Consider the following 18,225-nt stretch of genomic DNA (forward strand, 5'->3'; position numbering starts at 1 on the left):
AAGCATTGCTCTCACACTGCCAGGACAGAGATGCCACTGAGATCTGCCCCACCGCGAAGAGAGCCAGCAAGGGGTCCTGGGTCATGCTGGAGCTCCCGCTGCCCTCTCCAGACCAAGCCATTCAGTCCCCCTGTGCCTCCACCCCCCTGCCCAGCATGTCCCACGGGGCCAATGCACAGCACCACACACAGAGCGTTTCATTACAAACCTCAGAGTGACAAGGAGTGTTAAGCAGATATAAAGCACATCAGTCATTTACCCATCTGGTGGGAAGTCTAGTTGCTGGCAGAAAATAGAGAGGATTGTTATGGCAAGATCTACCATATGGCACCATTATGTGGAGCTTTGTGAGTGCTTTCTCTGAGCGTGCAAGCAAGATTTCAGCCTTTGAAGAAACACTGTATTGTTAGCCTGGATATGCAGGAGCCTCTTGAAAGAAGCTGTGGCAGATGGCACAGCTTTGTTCTCTTGCTTCGCAGGCAGCTCGTGCAGCCCCAGATATTCCCCCTCGCTGGGGCTGAGCAGCCCCACGGCTCAGCAATCCTCCTGATGTGTCCTACGGGAGGACCAATGGCTCCTGAAACACGATGGATGTTGCCTGGCAGGTACCACCCCATGGCACGAGGCCCAGGAAGCTAACACCACCGACCCGAGCTGGCAAGATGCACCGATGGTGATGCAAGGAAAGCTGCACGAAACCATAAAGCCTTGTCCCAGCCAAGGAAGCTGCAAATCAGTAAATCTTGCTCAAATAACCCCGCTTTTGTTTGCGCCTCTCTGCCAGCACCTGTTCCTCCCTGGGTGGCTGAGCCTGGCCGGAGCCCCGGCAGGACAGCGCACAAAGAAAAGCCTTTCAGACAGGGCTGGTGCCCGCTTGAGCGACATCCCAACAATACCCTGACGAAAACCCATTCAGCCCAGGCGGGGGGAAAGGAAGGGAAAGGAAGGAGGTTCCTCTGGGAGGAAGCAGTGACCAGGCATTGACCACAACAACAATATCTGCATCTGCCCTGAGCCAGGCAAAAAGCCCCTGCCTGCCGCGTACCACTGGCTGGGACAGGGCACACCATCCCTGCAGCCCGGGATGGAAATCAGGCTTTTCTTAAGGAAAATTGCTCCTGTTTGTGCCAAGACAAAAAAAAAAAAAAACCAAAAAAACAAACCACACCATACCCTGTTTCCCTGTTGCTCCTCCTCAGAAACACTTGTGCAACCACAGATAAAAACCCTAACTATTTTAGTTAAAATCCAAAATAAAGCAGACCATAAAACAGCAACCAGGAAAGGAGACTGAGCCTTTAACTGATCCTGGAGTCACAGCTGCTCCGTGTCCCTCTGCAGCCCAGGCCCTTGTCCTCTGCTGCTGGCGCGGGACAATCACCAATTTCTCACGCTACAGATGTTTCCTGACTCAGCCGAACAAGCACATTTAAAAACACCTGAAGCTTGGAGAATATCTGCGGGATGGCTCCAAAAAGAAACAGGTTTTGCCCTTTGATGTACACAGCACACTGGCATCTGCAGAGCAGGGACTCAGATGGATTGCTGGTCTCTGTGGAAGAATTGTCCACCCCAGTGATCAAACGCACTGCTGCAACGTCCCCAAAGCCACCACCCATCCCAAACCTGAAATCTGCCCACTCCCGTCATTCAGAGTCCCTGATGGGAACGAACGGGGCAGAAAAGTCACTATTAAGCTACAAGAGAAGAACTGGCCTAGGACCAAGCTGGGCTGGCAAAGCCTCCAGATCCACTGCAACCCCTCTGACTTCCCTCAACGCAACCCACTGAGACAGCCGAGGGCTTTGGAGGGAGCCTTGGACTCACGGCGTGGGTACCAGCCATCCCACCCCGGACGGTCAAGCGTGACAGGCCGGGTGGCATCAGGCTCCCGCAGGCGTAAAAATCAGCCCAGTGCCTCTGAGTGCTTTCTCTGTCTCTCTTCCAAACGTTACACAGTGGGTTTATACAGAAACAGTGGGACACTTTCCAAACCATTTCACTAATGCTGAAATTTAACACCCGACACCAACAGGTTACTGAGAGCAAGAAGGAGCTGTTGTAATGGGGGGGTTGCAACTCGAGTCCCCTGAACGGGAATCTGCTCTCTCCTGCCCGGGGCAGAGCTCAGCCTCTCCCTCCCCAGCACACCCCACCTGGGTCCAGATCTGCCTGACAGGTTTTTTGGGGAGCCAGGGGGTTGCAGCTGCTTGCATGGGAGCACGGTGGGCACCTGCTGTCCCCCCTCCCAATATGACTTCAGTCCCCTGGGAGCCAGCACAGCTCCTGCTGCCAGTGTGCACTGGAGCAGCAGCTGCCTCCGGAGCCTTATTCTCATCCATGGCTGGGGGAAAAAATCCAAAATCTTGGCAGCATGGAGAAAGTGATGGAGAGCAGATGGGCCACACCAGGGCATGCCCTGGGCCCAAGTGTTCCCTGTGAGCGCCGCTGGGCTCCTGCCTCACTGCACAGCGAGTTCCCTGCAGCACAGTCCCTGCACAAAGCGTCTGGCTGAATTTGGGGCAGATGCTTTGAAAATCCTGGGCTGAGATGAGGTGCTGCAGGCTTGGTGAGGTTTCAGTGCATGAGCCACCTTCAGCCTGGCTGGCAATGCTGAGCAGTACTGCAGCAAACCTTTGGCTAGGGAACAGAGAGAGTTTTCCATGGGCAAGAATTTCCCCAGGAAAATCTGATTTGGCCAAGTTATCAGCAGAGAAAAATGTGGAACAGAGGCAGTCACTCCACCTGAACAAACCCAGCCCAACTGGCAGTGTTTTGCAGGACAGCTGCAAGAAAAGTCCTGCTGCAAGCACGGCTCATCCCCACTGTGCTGTGTCAGGTGTCCCAGTCTGCCACACGTCTCATCCCACCCGTGGCAAAGGACATCTGGGCAACACCAGCTCTCGTAATAAAGCCATGAGCTCTCCTCTACCAAGCAGCCCAGCTCACCACAACCACGCTGCCTGGCATCTAACAGATGTGCTATACCACGAGGCGTGACTGACCAGCGTCACAACTCCCAGCTCCCTCTATGCATCAAAGCACCGTAGAGGAACCCATTTCACTGCTGAATCAACTCAGAGTGCAGCACTCTGGGTCCATCCAAACCACCACACCAAAATGTTTTCAGTTACAGGAAATTTTTTGGCTTTTTTTTTTTAAAAAAAAAAAAAAAAAATCCATGTTTCCCAACGTTTTGGTACCAAGGGATAAAGAAACCGTATCCTGACTCTCCATGTTTCAATTTAGCCCACAGCCAAGGATTTCTGTGAAGCAGAGTGCCCAGCAAGTACAGTCACTTTGCACCTACAGGGGACAACCTGCTTTACCAGCTTGGACACCCCTGCACACCACAGAGGTGCACAAAGCCAGACCAGCCCCCAGCCCCTGCTCTAAGAAATCAAGGCTTTCTAACGGGAAAGAAACCACCCCAAACCAGCAGGACTTCAGGGAAGAGCAGACCTCAGGTTCAGTGCAGAACTGCTCCCAACAGCAGCCCCTGATGCTTCCTTCACAGTAAAGCTTGTCTGAAAACTCAAAACCACGTCTGGGGAGACTAGGAAGATGAGGAAAAAAGTGGTGGGGAGGGGAATAAAAATAAAAAGCATCCTAACTTACCACCAGCTCAGTGAACATGACGTCCAGCTCCTCCACCGGTGGCATGGGCAGCGCAGGCTCCATTGTCTGCAGGGCAAAGCTGCTGTCATTCCGCAGCCGGTATGTGATCTCGGGGTGGTCACTGCTGCGAAAGCAGCAGAAGATGAAGGAGATCCCCCGACCGCTCCTCTTCCTTGGGGCCATGGCCAAATTCCTCTGTGTCCCTCCCTCCTGGGTACTAGATCCTGAGGGGAAGAGAAGAGAGGAGGCTTGAGCAGCTGCCCCGCAGTGCTGTGCTCCCATCCCACGAAGGGGAGGAGGAATCAAAACCACCCACGCGCTCAGTACGGAGGGGAAGAGCGGAGACAGTTTATGTGCCAAATATTTCTGCTCAGATTTGACGTTTACAGTCCTGGCAACCTTGACGACCATGCAAATTAAAAAGATTAATTTGCTTTGCCTTGTGCCAAAGTGGGCAGCAGCAGGAGGATGCACCGCCGACCCTGTGGGGAGAGGGGTCCCAGACCCCATCACTGTTGAAAAATCCAGATAATCCCAGCTAACCTCCTTGTGCCATGGCAGCCAGGCCAGCCCCCTTCCCAATGTGGCCAGGGTTATGGCAAATTTGGGAGGCTGCTGTCAGGAACAGCTGGATGGGCTTGGGGCCACCAGGTATATGGTCCCCAGCATGGGTGACTTGGTACTCAAAGACCTCACATGGCTCAGGATGACCCAAGCCACAGACAGCAGCAGACCTGAGAAAATATTGTATATTCTCCCCCAGCTCCTAAACATGTCCCTAAACACCTACTGGCAACTGCCAGTTGGGCAGCTCTTTTTCATGGGACATTTTACTTGGCTTTAATGAGATAAACCCTACTTGAAATTCCAGTAAATATTTACAAGACACTACTGCAGCTGATAAAAAGCACACGTTGCTGGTAGCTCAGACTTTCCTATGCAGTGCTTATGTTGGGCATCGCTTGCACCAGTGGTCACTTGGGTTTTGCTGATTTCTAAAACTCAGGTTGGGATCAAAGCTCAGACATGTGTCCTGCCTGACCGGTAACAACAAGGACCAGGCAAATACTACCCCAAAATTGGGACTGTCAAGTCAACGATACAAGAGGAGGGCCACCTATGAGGAATGAGGACAGTGGAGAAACACCCTAACGAGAAAAATCAACCAGCAAAGTAGAGAATTTTTAAAAAGCCTAAATATTTGTCTTATAAAGCCACACACCCACACATTTTACCTCTGCAGAACAAGACGCCGAGATGTTAAGAGACAGGACAAACAGTCAAGATTAATGCAGAAGGGTGAAATACAGATGACTCAGATTTATTAACAAAGCTATGAAGAGACTTGGGGAAAAAGGGTCAGCACTGGGAGAGGAGTCTGATCTCCCTGGAGCCAGCCACTCGCCTCCAACTACGGATTTATATGCCCAAGTAAACAGCTGCTGAGCCCCACGGAGAGCCAGCGCTGGAGGCAGGTTGGGGGCAGGCCCGTGGTTGGACCCTGCACCACTGTTTGCACGGTAAATGTTGCCCTCCCAGAACAGGGACCCTGCAGAAAACTCAGGCTCTACCCACATTACTTTTAACAGCGGATCTGATCCTTAAAATCAATGGCGTGTTTTAAGCATGTGGTGTAATCATCTGCTGAACCACAAATGATGGGAAACAGCTACTGGGTCTTCACACAGGATAATCCCAGGACTGCTCTGCGCCCAGTCCAGACAGTCCCCCTTCCTGAAGGGCCACAAATCTCATTTCACATTTAGCATCTTGGATGTAGAAAAATGCAGCCACTGGAGGAATTTCAGCTGCCATGAAAGCTCTCTCATCACGGCTCCCCAGCAGCCAGCACCGCAGCAAATCCATTAGCAGCCTGCTGGCCTCCCCTCAGTGTTAGGAGGGGTTTGGGACCTGCTCAGGAACTTCTTTGCTAAAGGAGGGAGGCAGACAAAAAAACTAAAGGCACACAGACCTCTGTTCCCTCCAACATAGAACAAAACATTGCAGGCTTGGGTTTTGAAGAGTCATGAAAAACAGGACACAGTGAGATGCTGGTGGCTGCCCAGGACTTTGTGCCTGCACAGCTCAGTCCCAACCTGCACGTCCTCAGCTGTACAAAGTTTGGTCGCTTGCTCATTCCCAGTCCACGGGTACAGCCACGCCGTGCCCAGAGCAGGGCCTGATCCTGTTCCTGCAGCTGGTCTGGAGCAAACAGACACATCTTCCTCTTCCATGGGTGTTTTCCATCCCCTTGTCAACACCACACGAAGCTTGTCTTTGAAACCTGCTGCTACGTACAAGCTCTGACTTGGGCTTGCAAAAATGTGCAGAAAGCTTTTATCAGAACAACACCTGCTCTTCAGAGATACACACTCCTGACAATGTTTTATGAGGAGTGTGAATGACAGATCAAAAGGCAAGGTTTTATTTTTGGTTTTAAAGCAGACAGTCATGTAGCAACCAAGACAAGTATTTTTGAGCTGCTTCCAGCTCTAGAGCTATTGAGGTTCTTCATTTTCATCTATAAACAATTAAAAAAACCAAACCACCCTATAGTGTAGGCTGAGTGGGCTGTAGGTTATTAGCAACCAAGACTAAAACAAGTTAAAGAGAGAATATGTTAGCTACCAGGCAAATAGCATTCAACCCTCAGAAGGCCAATGAATATTCATTGATATGATGGATCAAAATCAAAACATGGCTCCCTGGCAGGTTGTTGGGAGGTGCAGACAGCGCAGATTGCATAGTCAGAACAAAGTGCATCTACGCAGCCTTCTCCTTCCCTGTAAATCCTACAGAAATTGGTTGTTGAAGGAGAAAAGGCAACAGCCCCTGGCAACCTGGAGGCTTGCATATTAAGGAGAGCAGAAGGGACCAGTTCCACGCAGCATCACATGTTAAATGTCCTGCTCCCACCTCCCATTTATAACTTTAAGCACTAATCAGATCAATAAATTTAAGTCAGGTTGTGATCTAATGGTGCCTTCTGGCCTTTACTATTGAGCAGGCCAGAATAAATTAAGCTTAATTGCCCCTTTATGTACAGAGCCAGGGAAGACAGGACGGGAAGGGTCACTGAGGGAACTTCTAGCCAAACCTCAAATCCCAAGGCAGGACTGATGGAGCTGAATCATTCCCAAACAACTTTGCTGTCACAGAAACAAGGGTGGAAATGCATATGATGGGCTCAGCCTAGAAGCCCGGGGAGATGAGGATGATGATAAGGAGAGAAGGCCCATACATGCCACCAGGACCAACTGGGGTCCCCATGCAGGACAGAGGCCATGGGCTGCAGCTCAGCGATGCATGGGGAGACAAGTTTGTTGTTTTCCCCAGCCCTAAAAAAAAAGCATCAAGACTACATCGCCCTGAGCAGTGCTTAAATGAAATCAGTCATTAGGAGAAAATTGGACCCCGGTGTCGCTTCCGCCTTTGCTTTAAGGAAAGGAGAGCAGCAATTACCGCTTGCATACTCAACAGCCTCCCCGGCAAGCTAAATTAGCCTGCGTGGAGCAACACGCTGCCAAAGCCTGTCTGTGACCGATGCCCCAACAAGCTGGTTTAAAGCCAGCACCAGTATTGCAGCATTGCGGTCTGCAGTCTAAAAATACCAGCAAGGGTACAAAGACATGCAAAGGAGCATGCACGCTCCCCTCACACCCGCCTCCAAACCCACCCAGAAGCTAGGAGCTAAATCCTCAAATATGAGTATTAGTGTGTTGTTTTTCTGGCTCCTCTCCCATCCCCTCCCCAAACAAGGATGCAAGATCCTGAGCGAGCTCTTTCTCAATGGGGAGCTTTATTTCGGTGCACTGCACAAGGGGGGAGTATTTTTGTGCAAGTGCAGTAATGCTCACTGACAGTCTCTGCCGAGCCCTGACCAATTTCAGCGTCCTGGGCCACGCCAAGCTTTGCCTCCCCCCACCCCACAGAGTTTTGGCACAGCCAGGAACATTCCCAACCAATGGAAATTTTTTTATTCTCTTCCATTGCTGCAAAGTGATGTCCTTGGCTGGCGCCTGGCCTTGGCAGGCAGCTTTGGAAGATGCTGTCACCCCCACCAAGTGCTAGAGCTGGGTGTCCTGAACCACTGTTTACAGCACACAGAAGACAGAAATTTGGCATCCCACACATGGCAACCTATGCTTGTCCCATCCCACTACCAAGCCATGGTGCATCCTCCCTCTGGCACTGCACCCCATGCATGTAACACCCAGCGCAGGGTGCAGTGCTGGGGTGCACGTCAGACCCATTAAAAACCTTGCATAATTTTTTTTAAAAAAAACAATTCTAGGTTATTTTCCTCCCACTGCAACTCATGTCCGACCTCCACAGCAATAAAAACTGATGCTCCCACAGCAATTTTCAGACGAGCCGTACATTTGAGGCGTTCCCCCAAAAGCGTCAAAGCCTTCCCTGGATGTGTTTTGATTTTTCACCTTGCAGACCCAAAAGGGCCAGCACCCTCCTTGGCTTCACTCACTAATCTGACCTCTTCTGGGGTTTGGTCCTGATTGCGAGCTCTCCAAAACATGTGTGCACTGCTCTGCCCATCTGATCATTTCTTGATTTCTCAGAAGCGAGAAGTGCTGCTCTACTTCACATTTGCACGAAAGCTGGTGCAAAGAAACACCTTTTAATGAGGGGGATCCAAGAATTATTCAATTTAAAACACAAAAACTTTGAAATTGAGTCCTTGTGTGGATGAAAAGCTCAGAAACAGGACTGCCTTCCCCTAAGCAGAAGCCACCTTTCCTCCAACACAAAAGCCCAGAGAACCTGAGCCCATCACCAGCACCTCCAGCATGGACCCTGCGCTGAGCACAGTCCTGGCATCCTTGGCATGGCCATTCCTGCTTAAAGCAACCAGGATGATTTTTTTGGCCACAAGCTCCCACACTGGTTTCAAAAAATCCCTTTCTCCAGTGTAAAGCTGTTTTCAGGCACAGGCTGCACAGGAGGGGGAATGTTTGTGTCTGGTGGAAATCCATGCGTATCGATAGGAGGGGAAAAAAACCCAACACACTCAGCTAAAAGGCTTTAAACTGTTTGACTGTTGCCTTTTTCCCCTCTATCCACCCGTGAAACAGCAGCTGCAAAAGGGGATAGGGACAGGACCCTTCCTGTGATGCTGCAGGAAGATCAGCTGCCAGGAGGAGCCTGACTCATTGCTAAATCACAAGAGCCATAATTCTCAGTGTAAGCAAATCTCGGAGACTTGGGTTTCATGGATTTATAAATACATCCGCCAAATCCTGAATTACCCCCAGGTCCTCCTTCCTCTTCCCAGAAATCCTGTTATACTCCATGAACCCAACAAAGAATGTTTTGCATCTCCAAACCTTGTTCAGGCTGCCTGGTACCTGAGGGCCACCGGCACAGTGTCCCTGATGCCAGCAGGAGCTGGCTGTGCTCACAGGCTCTCGGCTCGCTCCCGGAAAGCCCCATCTGCCAGTACTGTCAAAAACCCAACGCCTGCCTAAAATGTGTCACCTCCTCTTTGTATTCTTTCCTTTTATTTTGGCATTTGTCACAACCTGAAGCATACATCTGGACCTGCTGTCTCGCAAGAAAACAGTTTGCTCAAGGGCAAACGAGCTTCAGGGGCTCAATGGTGAAATCCAGGGTGCAGCAAAAAAAAAAAAGCAAACCTGCTTATTCACAGAGTCAGTAAACACTTGTATGCTCACCAGTGAGGATAAAACCCCCCAGTTTCACAGATTTGTAATGCACCAGAAAAAGCCCTCCTTTTTCCATCTAAACAAAATCTACTGCAAGAAGCAAAAGTACTGGAAAGACTTTTTTTGTACATGTCTGCACAGGGCTCCCATCTGGAGGTGTTGATGGTGCTACTCAGGGAAAAGAGCAATAACCTCCATCGCACTGCAAGAATATCACGGCCTGGCTTACAAGTCATCTCTCCAGCACACAAGTGAGCTCCCTGCCAAGGGAAGCACACATGCTGTTGACTCTGCAATCCAGTTTTCAGGGGGAAGAGCGTGGCGCACAGCAGGGTGAGACAGGATCTGTCTTAACACTCTCCAACTGAAATCAATCCTCAGAGCAGCGCCGCTCGGTTTGGCAAGCCAGCAAAAATCTGGCGCAGGGGATGGCTGCCGGTGTGTTACAGGACCATGTCTGTCCCAGTGTGTGGACATAAACTTGGGTCCAAGGAGAAGATGCTGAGGGCTTGCAGCACCCATCCTCTGTGGTGGGAGCTGCCCCAAGGATTACACAGCCCTTTACCCCTCTGCAGTTGCAGAGACCAGCATAGCTCAGTACACAGATGAATCTGACCAGGGAAGACCACGCTGGAGCAAAATTTTGTTTAGTTTTTGAGGATTAAACCACAAACCTTGCTGGAAGTTTCCCAGGCAGCCAGACAGCAAGTGGCACATAACACCAAAGGAGGTTACAAGTTCTCCACTAAAAGGGTAAACTTAATCGGTGACGAGCTGAGCGCCGGCGCCAGATCCTCTACACTGCTACAGACCACTTCTTAGGGTAACTCCAGCAGATCAGCTCAGACAAATGCCATTTATTTCAGGAACAAGGACAACAAGCATGGAACTGCATACAAGACCCAGTTTGGGAGCCTATATATATATATATTTCTTAATGCTCACTAGGGTGCTCAACGACCCAATTCTACAGACACATGTGCCTTCTTTCCAGCAGCCAGGTGGATTTGTGGGCCTTCTTTTGCAGAAGCAAACCAAAAAGCAGGGTACCTTGGTGGCAGGAGGCAGTAAGAGTTTTCAAGTCACATATTGTTCCCTTAAATGCCCTGAATGATTGGCATCTGGAAACCCAGGCACAAGACTTGCTGGAGGTGGGTTAAGCCCAGGAGACTTCCCAGGAAGGTGGAGGGAGGCTCTCCAGGAAGGATGCTGGAGCATCCCCCTGCCCTCCCTGTGCCCCAGCCTGCCTTCAAAAGGCAGCACAGAAAAATCCGGCAGAAAGGAAAGGCGGTGCAAGGGGCCATCCCTCCTGGTGCTCACCTCACCCAGCTCTTGTTTTGGGCTGGCAGCTGCTGGCACTGCATTGTGGTGGGGCTCAAAGGGGCAGAAACAGTCCTTTCAGAGCCAAGGTCACGTGCAGAGAGGGATTAGCACTGACCTGGAGCTCCTCTGCAAGGCTGTGGGCTTTCAGGAAAGACCCCCACAAAAGTCATCCTTTGCCATTTGAACCTGGTCTCTCAAGGAGCCTTTGCGGGCATCCAGGCTGGGTGGCACAAGACCTTGGCCAGGCAGCCCTCAAGGCCAAAACCACTTAAGAGAGGGATGCAAGACCCACAGGCAGCCCCGCCAAGCATCCCCCTCCATCCTCATCACCTGGCACAAGCACAAGCCAGCATCCAGCCCCTCTCCATTTCCATTGCTGGTTTTGGCCCCAGGTAGGGGAAAATGCACACGCAAAGTACAAAACGCCTCCAGGAGGCTGATAATACTGAGCTGCGAAGCCCACCCCAGTGTATCACAAGTTAGGTATAATTGCAGGAAGAGCAGCTTCAGTGATCAGAAGCCTTCCAAGATGTCAGGCACAGGGACCACCCCCAGCCCGGACTGGAAGGAGACCTCCCCCTCAATATTTCCCTCTCCATCTGAAAGGGTGTGGATTTAAGCCGGTTCAGTTCTGAGATCACTCCCAGCTCTGACTACTCCCTTTGACGATGCAAATTTTGTCAATAAAAACGCAACAGCCTGGCAATTGGGGAGAGAGCAGCTGTATTTCCCACTGGAGGAGGATATTTGTTTGCCAATTAGCCTTTTCCTAGAGAACAATAGTTCAACAAAACCCTTCCTTTATTTTAATTCCCCCTTTTTTTCTATTCCCCCAGCCTCAAGCCTTGCTCCTCCAATGAATATTTGGGCTCTGATTTAGATTTATGGTATGCAAAGCCTCACTGCTGAGCTTTCCATTTCACTGCTCCCCATTTCAGCAATAATCCCTGGGGTGAGACGGGCTCTCCAAGTGTAAAACCGAGGAGGAAGGCAGGCAGGTTTTTCCTCTCCTAAAGCCTCTTAATCTGGCTTCACAAACTGGAGTTTTCAAGTTGCTCAGCAGCAGATGCCTCCAGTCCATCAACACAGCAACTTCTGCCATGGGGCCACTACCATGGTAAGGCAATGAGGAGCTACCAGCTGAGTCCTGACAGGCTACTTTGGGGTTGTGTTTGGAGGTTTTTAGGATTATCCATCCTTAAAGTGAGGCTACTGGACCCACAGACACATGCAGCTTGTGGTGTGAAGCAAACTATTATTAATTTATTTTTTTTTAAATCAGAAATTGGGTGGAGACTGCTATAAATGCAAGTTCTTCCTAACAGGGACTCCGATGGGTAGATATCATTAAACTTCAAGATACCATTAAACTCCTAGTCCAGAAAGTGCCCAAAGCAAACAAAACACATTTGTCAGATCTCTCAGTGGGCCTACCCATTTGCAAGGCTGATTGCCCTTTAAAAAGATTTTTAAATCCTGATGTTAATCCAGAGTGATTTTTTCCCCCTAAAGTATGAACCTGGGGTTGAGAATTCCTTGATAAATATGTCTGATAGCAGAAACGGCCTGCTGGCCGCTCTCCTTCCAGCGCGACACTAATACCTCCCTGTGCTTCAGCAGATGAACACCCAAAAAAAAAAATAACGTATGTGAGCTTACACCAGGCACCACGCAATCCCAACAGCTCCACCACCATGCCTGCTCCCACCCCGCCCAAGAAAAAGCAGCAATTTTAAATCACATTACACTAAAGGACTATTTCATTTAAACACAATAAAGAAAAGCAAGTGAGACTAATTGGAAGGCTTGATATTTTTTTTTTTTTATGTGCATGTAATATGATGTAGCTTATGGCAAAAGCCTGGCTCTGAGCAGGATGGAGCTGCACCACCCCAAGCCACAGGACAGTGGGACTTGGGTTTCCCAGGAGAGCTGCTCAAACCCACCGCCTGAAGTTTGGAATATGCAGCTTAATGAAGGCATGCTGTTTTAATTGCCTAACTATCCAGCCTCCACTGACGGCAGGGAGCAAGGAAGGGCTCACTCTGAACTCAGCTGCCCCATCGCTGTTGGGGATGGACTGCAGGTCCCTCTTCCCCAGCAAGTGCATCCAGAAGGGAATGTCTGTCTAATGGAGATCCCAAGGGGATGCATTTAAAAAAAATCAAGAGAGGTTATTTTAATGCTTAATTCAGGGAAGTATCAGCATCAGCAGCATCAATACAAACCAAATTTAAACACACCGAGTACATGCACATTTCTTTTTTCCACATTGATTTAACCAGATCTGTTTTTCCCCAGACACTTTGAAGTCCAAACAAGCCATCTGTAGCATCCCTAATCGTTCAGCCATCCTTTCTGCCTCCATCTCTACAGGTTGCTTAAAAAATGAGCCTCCCCACCCCACTGGAGCAAATGTTCCAGTGAGGAAACCCCCCTCAAAGGTGCAATATCGCAGCAACAGTGGCCACCTACTCGTTAGGGCTATGTACAGAAATGGATTTCTCTTCTTTCCAGGTCTTCAAACTGCACCCGCCACAAATTGCAATGCAAGCTTCCCATCCCTGTAGATATTTATACAATAAGCTCTCTTTTCATTAAAAAAGAAAAAAAAACCAGCCTCACAATTGCAAAGAACTGCTTGAAAAAGTGACCCAAGGGGATCCTGAGAGGCTCAGACACTCAGAGAAAATAACTGTGTTTGAAATTTTTAATTTAATCTCATCAGCTGCAGGAGGCCAGTCTGGGTGTTCAGGTATTTGGGACTAGCCATGCTCCAAGCACACCCACAAGCACGGCTGTACCTTCCCTGCAGCCACCACTGGCACGACACCGGCTCAGCAAGCCACAACATCACCCACCTCTGTGCAGGTACAGGACCACGCTCTGCCCTCTCCCACCTGTCAGCACCCTCCTGCATGCCGACTGCTGCCTCATGGTTCAAAACCATCCCTTTGCTCACCTTCCTGAGCCTTTGAACCAGTCCTCCATGATCCTGGCCCTTTCCCAGCTGTGCTGGTTTTGGCTGGGATAGAGTTAATTTTCTTCACGCTAGCTAGTATGGGTCTATGCTTCAGATTTGTGCTGGAAGCAGTGTTGGTAATACAGGGATGTTTTAGTTGTTGCTGAGCAGTGCTTACACAAAGTCAAGGCCTCTTCTGCTTCTCACCCCACCCCACCAGCGAGCAGGCTGCGGGGCACAAGCTGGGAGGGGACACAGCCAGGACAGCTGACCCTGACTGACCAAAGGGATATTCCATGCCGTATGGCGTCATGCTCAGCACATAAAGCTGGGGATAAAGAAGAAGGATGTGGGGGGGATGCTCAGAGTGATGGTGTTTGTCTTCCCAAGTCACCGTTACATGTGATGGAGCCCTGCTGTCCTGGAGATAGCTGAGCACCTGCCTGCTGATGGGAAGTGGTTAATGAATTCCTTGTTTCACCTGTGTGTGCAGTTTTTCCTTTACCTATTAAACTGTCTTTATCTCAGCCCACATGTTTTGTCACTTTTCTGATTCTCTTCCCAACCCCACTGGGGGTGAGTGAGTGAGCAGCTGTGTGGGGCTCAGTCCCTGGCTGGGGTTAAACCCTGACACAAGCTCACAACTCCTTGCAGATGACTTCTTGCTTGGGGTTGGAGTCCACCGCTCTGGCCAGCAAAGTGATAGCACTTCTCCCCACTGACACCAGTCCAGTTTGCTTGCAATCCAATCAATTGAGAATTTCAACTCTTTGAGGGTTCCCGAGTCCTGGTGGTGGCAGGGTGTCACAGAGGTCTTCACATTTGCCACATCAGCAAGGCTTCATAGTACCACTGGTGGTCAGTGCCTTTGTGACATTCCTTCAAAGTTCACCTCCTTCCCTGGCTTCAGGGTGATGTATTTGACTGGCATCAGGTGTGCCCAGCTCTCCAGTGAGAAACTGTGTCCCCAACACCCAAAAACACCCCTCCCCCATTCCTTAAGCAGCTTTGACACTGACAAACCTCTAGCAGCAGAGGTGACAACTGAATTTGTTGATCAGAGCAGCTCGAGGCTGCAGCTTTCCATTAACCAGCTTGCCAGATCTTTCAACACTGCCCAGACACCACCACTGATAATGAAGTGGGGCCCAGCGGGTCTAACACAACTGGAAACCCAGTGAGCCGAGCCCTGCTCCTCGGTTTGTGCTTCCTTGTGCCCATGCCACAGGGGTCACAGACTGGCCAAGCAAAGGCTTCAGGTGGCGTGGGCCTCGTTGGGAACGTGGCATTCGTTGGGCACCTGACGTGGCTCAGCAGAGCTCTGACAACATAAAAGCAAAGCCAAGCCCCTGGCTTGGGGGCTGCAACAACATCACAGCATTTCTGCTGGGACACCCAAAGGTCCCTCAGCTCTGTGCTTTGCCATGAGGCAGAGGTCTCCATGTGAATGGGCTGGGTAAGGCTGTTTTCTTGGCACCAGCACATCCATCTCAACTCCCCCCTAAAATGGAAAAAGAACATCCAGAACCTCCAATATCCAGAACTTCCACTCCAAGCCCCTTCCTACAACAGAGAGCCTGCAGGTTTGCTGCCTAGCCACTGCCCAAAACCTTGAAAAACTTCCTCTGTGTCTAACTTCAGTAGCACATTGCTCCAAATTAACACTGCAGTTTGGATGGCCTAAACACACACTAATGAAATAACTCAAAGACAGAGTGACCCTGAGATCATCCACAATCTCATGGCTATCCACAGGGGAAGGAAATTAAATGGCTTTTGGATAACAAATCTTTCCAGCATTTTCCAGCACGAGACCTGTAACAATGCAGCAAAAGCCTGAAGAAGCTGCGAGTTGGATTTACATACCCGAGAACTCCAGATTCACTCCAGTACCACCAGAGGTGCAACGGGAAAACACCCCGAAGTAACCCTCTACAGATAAAAAAACTTTCAAAACCACATTAATGCAGGTTTTTAGAGATGGCAAGAGCTATCCATCCTCACTGACTGCAACACCAGCCTTGAGAGCAGGAGGAGGGGAGAAAAAGCATCTTTCAGGCAATCACAGGCATTTTTTGCCCAGCTGAGTGCCTCGTGGGGAAAGCAACTCAAGCATCAACAGGAGCACTTGAAGCACGCCAGCACTTTCTAAATTCACTTTCAGTAGATTTACCAACATGTCATATGGAAAAGGAATGCGTGCTATGCAAATCCAGCTCCAGACTGCTCACTGCCTAATCTAGCTTTAGATTCAAATGCTTATTACCATGGCGTCTAATCAGGTAATGCATAATAGACAGGTTTAGTTTGGGTTCCCAGTACTTCAGCTGTGTTCTTACTAAGACACCAAATGGAGGGGGGGGGGGGGGGGGGGGAAGAAAAAGAAAAAGAAAAAACCCTACACTGAAAAGAATTCAAGCTCTGGTGGAAAGCAGGGACCAAAACCAGGCATGGAAAAAAGTATTGACACCTACCAGTAAAAGCCAGGCCGACATACAAACATTTGGCAGCTCACCAAGAACACAATGAATGTTGAGTCCTGTTTGCGCCCCACGGTATCCCTGCAGGGAAGTAGGTGGTTGGTCTTCCAGGGTCTCTCCCTTCCCCACCATGAGACATAAGGTGATTTAAGGATCTCACATACCCATGTAGGACCCATCTACCAGCAGCTCGCTCCCAGGAGCGCAGAGCACAGCTGGTCACACCGTAACCTCCAGACAACCTTATGGATGCTCTGGGCACCCATGCCAGGACCTCCAGAGCCTGGGTAACATGTGCCAACCAGGAGCTATTTGCTGGTTTGGGGAGGAAGAGATTCCCTTACTGCATCAGGGTCTGCAGCAGGACATGGGGACCATGGGAATGTCATTCCTGGAGGCCACCACCTTTCTGTTCAATGGCACCAGCCACACAGCAGGGCTCACTCCACAGCCAAGGTCATCTCTGCCCTTACCTGCAGCAGGCAAGGCGATTCGTTTCACTTTTAAGTTTCTCAAATACGGTCATCTGTCCAAGCCATATGTCACCCCGGTACCTCCAGGATACAACCCAGATGACAACCTCTTACCTCCACCACACAGCTACAACTCGGCCACTGTGCACCAGAAGTAACCTGGGGCAGGGACACAGGACCTGCCACTCAGGCTTGACAGGTTCTCCTCTCCACCTGCTGCTCATCTGCCATGCTAAGCTTTCCTGCAATGGAAGATGGTGAGGTTCTCAACACCATCGTCCTGCTCCCACCGTCAGGATGCCAATTCCCAGGAGCTTGTCCTCCCCTGCCTCTGCAACGCCAAATGGCACCTGGACTCGCAACCAGTTCCAGCAGAGTCAAGACATGCAAATATTGCTATCAGCCTCTGAAGACCTTACAAGACTGTGCTGACCCTGCTATGCTAGAGAAACCGCACTCTGTGGGGTAAGCAGCACGAGGAATACCAACACTAACAAAGAGGAGATTTCCCTCTGTGAACCTAAGAAATATAAGCCAAGTTTATATTAAGGCTGCAGGATGTACTTACATTTATTAGGCATCAGAGAATTCACATAGGCGAACATCCCCCCCTGCAACACCTACATGTCTGTGCACAGCCCTGCCGCGTGGGCTCTCTGGTGTCTCGTAACATGGTAAATCCAACTAAAGCACTCTTTATGGCTTGGATGTTCATAACATTTATGTGTATTCCCTGATGTCTAGTACAGGCTGAGTTTTCATTGCATCCCTTCCCTTAATAAAAAGCCTCCACAACACCCTTTTAACCCAATGCCTGTTTTGACAAAACTTGCAGCAGCTCCACATATATGAGATTAAAATCAACCTGGCAGAAAGTACAAAACCAGCCAACGGACTTGATGAATTCTCAGTGATGGGGGAGGAGGAGTAGATGGACAGACCAACTTTAAAGCTTCCTTTCATTAGCAAACTAAGCAAAAATCATAGGTTAACTTTCAATGATGCACGCTGTTACTGAGGTAAGTGAGGCGGCTGATATTCTGCCTCTCAGGCACATATGCTCTATGCTTCATCATTTACTGAATGAATATTCAAATGCTTTGAAAGAGGAAGGAAAACAATCCCAAAGAAACCAGAGGTTGCAGCTTGCAGTGTTTTCATAAGCCTGTTCAAAGGCCAAGCCAGATTTACCAGTGCCTGTGCTGCTGCCTGGCTGTGTGAGCAGCCGGCCAGGTTCTCCCTCCAGTCTGCACCTCCCCAGCTCACAGCAGTGCCTGGAGCTGGTCTGGGGGCCTTTTTTCCTCGCTCCTGAAGCTAAAATGACAACAGGGATGGTTAAACGAGGTGGAGAGACACCCACCCACCCCCACTTCCCATTCAGCCAAACCCACAGCAGAGAGGGAAGAAACCCTTTGTGAAACTCCCTGCCCAAGGATGGACATGGGTGGAGGTGTTAGCAGGGCTAGTCCTTCCCAGCACCGAAGGAGCCACGCAGATAGTATTTACCTGGCCACAGGGACTAAATACCCCATCAAAGTCATACTCATTTGCGAGCCAAAAGAGAGAGTTCACATTCCGGTATTTACGGCCACTACTGCTTCTGGAGCTCTGTCTACAATGGTCCCCAAGACAGGGTCATTCCCAGTGATGACTATGAAGAGGTCCTTCAGCCCACTCTGGCATGGGGA

The 18,225-nt window shown here is 50.0% G+C and overlaps 1 protein-coding gene across 3 annotated transcripts in view; it reads right to left on the minus strand.

The window, feature by feature from the left end:
• The window catches only part of DAAM1 (dishevelled associated activator of morphogenesis 1), a 98,928-nt gene that overhangs the window by 54,902 nt on the left and 25,801 nt on the right, over positions 1-18,225 (minus strand). For all 3 annotated transcript variants that reach the window (XM_037394706.1, XM_037394704.1, XM_037394705.1), the window contains exon 3: positions 3,619-3,842. In XM_037394706.1, the coding sequence (XP_037250603.1) occupies positions 3,619-3,801 (183 nt within the window). In that variant the 5' untranslated portion in view covers positions 3,802-3,842. The remainder of the gene's footprint in view (positions 1-3,618; positions 3,843-18,225) is intronic.

The sequence above is a fragment of the Falco rusticolus genome, chromosome 7 (assembly GCF_015220075.1).
Source record: "Falco rusticolus isolate bFalRus1 chromosome 7, bFalRus1.pri, whole genome shotgun sequence".
NCBI lineage: Eukaryota > Metazoa > Chordata > Aves > Falconiformes > Falconidae > Falco > Falco rusticolus.